General features: G+C 45.9%; 1 protein-coding gene across 1 annotated transcript; it reads left to right on the top strand.

Annotated features, from left to right (window-relative positions):
* The first annotated feature begins 3216 nt into the window (after positions 1-3216).
* Positions 3217-6893, top strand: LOC120046123 (metastasis-associated protein MTA1-like). Its single transcript, XM_038991099.1, has 2 exons — positions 3217-3321; positions 5904-6893. The coding sequence occupies exons 1-2, from the start codon at positions 3248-3250 to the stop codon at positions 6073-6075; spliced, it is 246 nt and encodes an 81-aa protein (XP_038847027.1). The 5' UTR covers positions 3217-3247; the 3' UTR covers positions 6076-6893.
* The last annotated feature ends 216 nt before the right edge of the window (positions 6894-7109 follow it).

The raw sequence follows: 7109 nt of genomic DNA, 5'->3' as shown, positions 1-7109 counted from the left end.
ACATTGAGGAGCCTTGCTGTGCTTTTTCTGCAAGGAATTGTGTATATGAGATACGAGTGGTCGGTGTGATTGATTTGAGAGAAGTTTCATTAGAGCTCATCTGATGACATAAGGAGGGAAGGAGGAATGTAAATGGGTGAGTTCAGGCAGTAGTGGCTTTATGAAAATGACCACGGTGGTAACTAGCCTTCTATTCTCAGCTTTTCTTTCTGAGTTTAAAGCTCGTTTTTATTTATTTCCTGTTTCTGTGTTGCCAAGCCAACCCCCACACGTGCTCCCATTCCGTCCTGTAAGCCACTCTCACATGCCCATATCAGGATGTTCCTCTGTTCCAGTCATATGGACTCACTTCTATTGCTCTCTATTTCTCCTACCTCGTATTTATCTCTGTCTCTTGCTCTTCATCTCTCTCATTCCCTCTCTTTGTCTCTTCCTCTCTCTCCATCCTTCTCATCTTTCTCCGTCTCACTCTTCCTCTCGCCATCCCTCTCTTTGTCTCTTTCTCTCTCCGTCTCTTCCTCGCCTTTCTTCTCATTTTTCTCCGTCTCGCTCTCTTCCTCTCTCCATCCCTCTTTGTCTCTTTCTCTCTCCGTCTCTTCCTCTCTCCATTCTTCTCATCTTTCTCCGTCTCGCTCTCTTCCTCTCTCCATCCCTCTCTCTGTGAATGTGACAGTGGTAACTGTAATAAAGTCACAGCTGAAACCATCCTCTCTGAGTCCTTGTGCTTCATTTGTCTGTGTACCTGTCATCACGCCACCACACTCACCGATTGGTCAGAGGACCAGACAAGGCCCGTCCCCTACTGCAGCATGGACTCCACCCTTCTCTGCCTGCTTCCATCACACCCTCACCATGTGCATGTGTTATACGGGTTACGCTTATATATTTAGTGTGTGAGCTCTGCTATCAACCCATAACCACCTCATACAGTAAGTCATCTAACACACTGCTGCTACATCTACCCATAACCACCTCATACAGTAAGTCATCTAACACTGCTGCTACATCTACCCATAACCACCTCATACAGTAAGTCATCTAACACACTGCTACATCTACCCATAACCACCTCATACAGTAAGTCATCTAACACACTGCTACATCTACCCATAACCACCTCATACAGTAAGTCATCTAACACTGCTGCTACATCTACCCATAACCACCTCATACAGTAAGTCATCTAACACACTGCTACATCTACCCATAACCACCTCATACAGTAAGTCATCTAACACTGCTGCTACATCTACCCATAACCACCTCATACAGTAAGTCATCTAACACACTGCTACATCTACCCATAACCACCTCATACAGTAAGTCATCTAATACACTGCTACATCTACCCATAACCACCTCATACAGTAAGTCATCTAACACACTGCTACATCTACCCATAACCACCTCATACAGTAAGTCATCTAACACACTGCTACATCTACCCATAACCACCTCATACAGTAAGTCATCTAACACTGCTGCTACATCTACCCATAACCACCTCATACAGTAAGTCATCTAATACACTGCTACATCTACCCATAACCACCTCATACAGTAAGTCATCTAACACACTGCTACATCTACCCATAACCACCTCATACAGTAAGTCATCTAATACACTGCTACATCTACCCATAACCACCTCATACAGTAAGTCATCTAACACACTGCTACATCTACCCATAACCACCTCATACAGTAAGTCATCTAACACACTGCTGCTACATCTACCCATAACCACCTCATACAGTAAGTCATCTAACACTGCTGCTACATCTACCCATAACCACCTCATACAGTAAGTCATCTAACACACTGCTACATCTACCCATAACCACCTCATACAGTAAGTCATCTAACACACTGCTACATCTACCCATAACCACCTCATACAGTAAGTCATCTAACACACTGCTACATCTACCCATAACCACCTCATACAGTAAGTCATCTAACACACTGCTACATCTACCCATAACCACCTCATACAGTAAGTCATCTAACACACTGCTACATCTACCCATAACCACCTCATACAGTAAGTCATCTAACACAGTGTTTCACTCTCAAACTGCTTTCAACTCATACTGCAGGTATTTACAGTTTTATTAGCAGTTACTATTAGTTGGTAACAGTTAGTTTCAGAGCTTTCAGATAAATTCGTTATTAGAGGTTCACCAATTCAAAACAACTACACAGCATGCCACAGACACCAGTAGATGAAGCAATGTTCATATCTTTTCTCTGTCTGAAACATTCTCCGTATTCTTGACTGAATGACATAGTACAGCTGCTTTGTCTGTCACTGGCGCTGTTTGGTGATTGGTCAGTAGTAGAGCTGCTGTGTGGTGATTGGTCTAGATATGTTGCGGCTGTCGGAGGGACAAGTCGGGCGACCGCCCAGAATCCGGACCGCCCAGAGGAGCACCCTGACCAGCGTCCTGCAGTTCCTGGGTAACACACGCAATGTCTAAACAATGGACCAATACGTGTTTGTATGACATAAGAGTAGTCTCCAAGGAATGACATTCTCTTATGACAACAAATAGAAAAAAACGGAGTAATATGGGTGGTCAAACATGTGATGCTATGTGTTCCAGAGTCCCGCCCCGCGATACACGCCCCCCGTTCTCACCGAACCCTTGGCCTGCAAGCCCCTCCCCCTCGCCGCCTCCTCTCTTCTCTCCCTCACGGTCCCCATGGCCTTCTGGGTAAACGCAGCTTCCACCACCACACCAGAGCCGAGCCAGAGAAACGCCCAGGTACACAAACACACACACACTTGCACACACACCTACATTCACACACACTCCAACTAATCTCTATCATGTTGTCTCCTGTGTCCTTCTGTAGAAAACCCAGGCCAGACAACGGTACCAGTGGTGAGTAACAGTTTCTCTTTTACTAAACACAGGACTTTAAATATGTGGTGTTCCCGCCTGACTACATTGCAGACGCAGATCTCAAATCGCCTGGATAGGTGTTTAACATGTCAGCTGACCACATCACATATTATACCAATCTGCCCGTAGACCAACCATAGACTTCAAATACAGACATTTAAGGTTGAATCTACAATATTACATCATTAAGCATGGCAGTTTTTTTTAAATTGAAAAATCAGGAGGTGCTCGTATTTGATTGTCTCGTTCTGGAGTAATTGTTTGTGATTGGCTCTTCCCAGCAGAACGGCCGTAGCAGTGGAGGCGGGGGGACCAGGGGCAGTGCTAGGGGTGGAGTCATGATTAGGAAGAGACGCCCAAACTTGATCGATGCCCCCGATGACAGCTTCTTCTTTGTCTCCCGGGAGACCAGGTAGGGGTGGCCTTTGATTGGCAACTGGCCTGATGATGCGTGAGACCGTCTTGCGTGTGATTGGAGAGTGACGGCTTATTATGCCTGTGACTGACAGCTGACTGGGCTGAAGCAGCTGTGTCCTAACAAGCTTCAACAACCCTGACTCACCAAGCACAGAAATAGAATTCCAGAGATCAGCGTGTAGAAATGTAATTAATAAGCAGATCACTGCTGTTGGTTGAGATTCTTTAGGAGTTGAGTGAGCAAACTGGGCCAAATTAGTCTTCAGATATAGTTTTGCTATGCAACAACTTGCTAGGGTAAGGGTTAGTGGATAGTTAGTTGAACATATTTTATAGGGGACTAACAAGGAGACAACTGCAGGGTTATAAACAGGATTGAGACTGAGGCCACTGCCAAGCTGATGAATGGGACTCCACAGGTAACCAAATATTCTCATCTCATACAAAACACACTCACATGATGTAATGACTCATAATGTGCACAACACCTGGGTCTGTATTCAATAAGTGTCTCAGAGTAGAAGTGCTGATCCAGGATCAGTTCCATAAAATCTTGCATTATCACTCCTACTCTGAGACTCTTTTGGGAATACAGACCCTGACCCCTGACCTCTTGTGCCCTGTTGCATCGTGGGTCGGCGTGTGTTTCCCTTCCTGTCAGTGACTGGCTGCTTGTCTCATTTCAGTGCTGCAGCCGTTACACAACTGCTCACGGTAAGCCCCCCACCCCGCACACATACACACATGCATACACACACACACGTGCCCTGGGTTACCTGTGGAGTCTGTTTTCTCACTTGTGCAGCGTACAGTCCAGTCAACTTGATAATGCACTCACACACAAACATACACACACTCACTGTGTCCATGAACCATTGCCACCCACATCGCCCCCCGGCTTCCCGGGATGAAGGGTTATTTCAGACTAACTGTCTGAGATTGATCAGGTTTCAGTGGAAATATCATTACTGCATTACTGGAGCATCCACTTACATCATCCGTGTGTGTGTGTGTGTGTGTGTCAGGAGACCTCATCTTCCCAGAATCACAGGAATAGAATATGCTAATGAGTCTCATCTGTTTGGCTGACTGACACTAATGACAGATGATGTAGATGCTCTATTCTTTATTAGAACCAATCAGAGCTCAGCTAGAGGTCAGGTTGTTGGTGTGTGACCATAGCTGTGGGAAGTAGGGGTGCAACCCCTGAAAAATAAAAAATACATACAAATAATAATAAATACCCATTTTCCCCAAATAAATATTTTCACAAAATGAGTGCAATGACCCTTTAATAATGCTGTATTAGTAGACCTACAGTGTATGTAGTGCGGGCAAAAAAAAATGCAGCACCCCAAAACTACTTCCCATGGCTATGTGTGTGTGTTTCTAAGCAGGTAGACATTAGTCTCCATTAATAATGTTCCGACATACACGCCTGCACAGGTAGAAGCATCGGTTGGGCTCGGCAGAAATGGACTGGTAAAATCCATCCAGAGTCTTATGCGTTAGTGCCCTGGCGTAAACTTCCCCACCGGACGCAAAATTGGTAGCTAGCTAGATGGAGCTCGCGGATAATATTTTCAATGAGTGTATATCTCAAGTGAGTAGGTTGCGCCATGACAGCTAACGTTAGTGTTACAAGCTTACAACCACTATAATTATCCTAGCTATCTGCGTCGGCCTTCGGTCCGCCTCTGTCATGTTACCGAGATCATTTTTGAGCACAATTCCCGTTCACATTTTATGCCCGCCCCAAAAAATTCTCCCTTTTCGAAGTCACCGAGAAAATCCACCATGTTCCATAGAACTAGTTATGTTGCCCTAGGTCTGGGACTTCCGAGACTATGAAATAATATATTCAGCAAAAGGTACTTTCACACTCATACATTTTCCATGACTCTGTGACTGGTCCTGCCTCACTAGATGGAGTGATCAATATTACAGATTATATCACGCAGAGAAGCTCTATTACAGTCATCACTCTTTATAATAAACACTCAGTCATTCACAGGACAGCCCTCAGGACCCATCTCTCTCTCCATCTCCCTCTCGCTCTCTTTTCTTGATGCGGTAAAACACAATGGCCTAAACAACACAATATGCACGTACACGCCACATGAGGCTGCTGAGGGCAGGACGGCTCATAGTAACGGCTGGAACGGAGCGAATGGAATGGCATCAAACACAATGAAACCATGTGATGTATTTGATACCATTCCACTGATTCCGCTCTAGCCATTACCAACAGCCCATCCACCCCAACTAAAGTGCCACCAACCTCCTGTGATACACTCTCACACACAGTGTCTATATTAGCCCGCACTAATTCAATCCCAGCGTTGTACTGGAGGTAATTGATGTGTTTTTCTGTTCAGAGAAATGATAAACAGAGAGAGAGAGAGAGAAAGAGAGATGCTGCTGCTGCTGCTGTAGTAATCGACTCCCTCGAACAACAGCCCTTTACTTAATTTCTCTCTCTGTCTATCCCAATGTTTTAACAGTGTTCTAATGTTCTGTTGAGTTCCCCTCTGATGTCATGTCCTGTCCACCTGATGTCGTGTCCTGTCTCTCCAGGAGGGTCAGGTGGCTGCTGTCTCGGTCCCAGCTGAGGCGCGCCTGTCGACAGCCCTGTGAGCAGATCACCCTGCGCAGGGCATCCCAGGCACCACCACAGGGGCCGCTCCTCGCCCCTCCACACCCCCACCCCAGCCTCCGGATGAGGGGACCCATTGTCATCCACAACTGACCCCTGACCTCTGACCCTATCTCCCTCCCATGCCTGTACCCTGCCTATGCTCAGCTCGACATGCAAGACCCCAATCCTAGTTTCACCCAGCCCCGCCCTCCCCAAACGCCCCCCTTTAAATAAAAAAAAACGGTGAACCTCTGGACTCTTCGGAATCTGACCCTTCACCTCGGCAGGAAGTGATGTGCTTCGTTGCCGTGGAGACAGACATAAAGGGGTTCCCACCTGTACAGATCCAACTCCCCTGGGACAGAAAACCAGTGAGTGTGTGAACTTGATTATGTTTTTTCTTCTTCAGTACCTACTGCATGTCAGTGACTGGTGGTTGTGAGCTCTCCTCGGTTTGTCAGAGAGATCTAACCTGATATCAACTAACCAGATCAGCTGAATTTAAAGGGATGGTTTGATCACAAACTAGATGGTTAAAGGGATTGGATCACTAACTAGATAACTGCATCATTATGCATCCTACAGTTCCACGACACTGCTAACTTCTGAGTCAACAACATAGAAATACGCTCCTCTGCATCTGAGCCATTGTATATTACTATACCGATTGCAACTCTGTACAGTCTAGACATTCTGTTTTATGCTCTACCTAGCACTGCTATAGGCAGAACACTTCCTCTCTCCTCAACGGAACCTGGGACTGTCATGACAGATCTAATCTGATTTGGTATTCTATTCCCTGTGTAGGGCACAACTTTTGGCCAGAGCCATCTAGTGCCCAAGGGAATAAGGGGCTATTTAGGACGTCCCCTGCAGTAGCATGCCACTGAGGTCAAGCCTCCTGATTTGTTTATGTTGGTGTTCATGAATGTCACGTGTTGAAATATGCTGATTAAAAACAACAGTTTCCTCTACTTGTCTCCTTTATGTCTTCTCATCTTCTCTCCGTATCTCCTTGTGTCCTTTCCTTCAGAGGGCCTGAAGCTTAATTTAATTCAACACTCCAAGTCCCAGGGCCAGGGATCAGTATGTATGTGTGTGCGTGTGTGTGACTGTTTGTTATGATGGATGGGGGCTGGGTTTTC

The sequence above is a fragment of the Salvelinus namaycush genome, chromosome 4 (genome assembly GCF_016432855.1).
Source record: "Salvelinus namaycush isolate Seneca chromosome 4, SaNama_1.0, whole genome shotgun sequence".
In the NCBI taxonomy this organism is placed as follows: Eukaryota; Metazoa; Chordata; class Actinopteri; order Salmoniformes; family Salmonidae; genus Salvelinus; species Salvelinus namaycush.
Note: the sequence above shows the minus strand (reverse complement) of the source record. Positions and strands in the feature narration are given on the sequence as shown.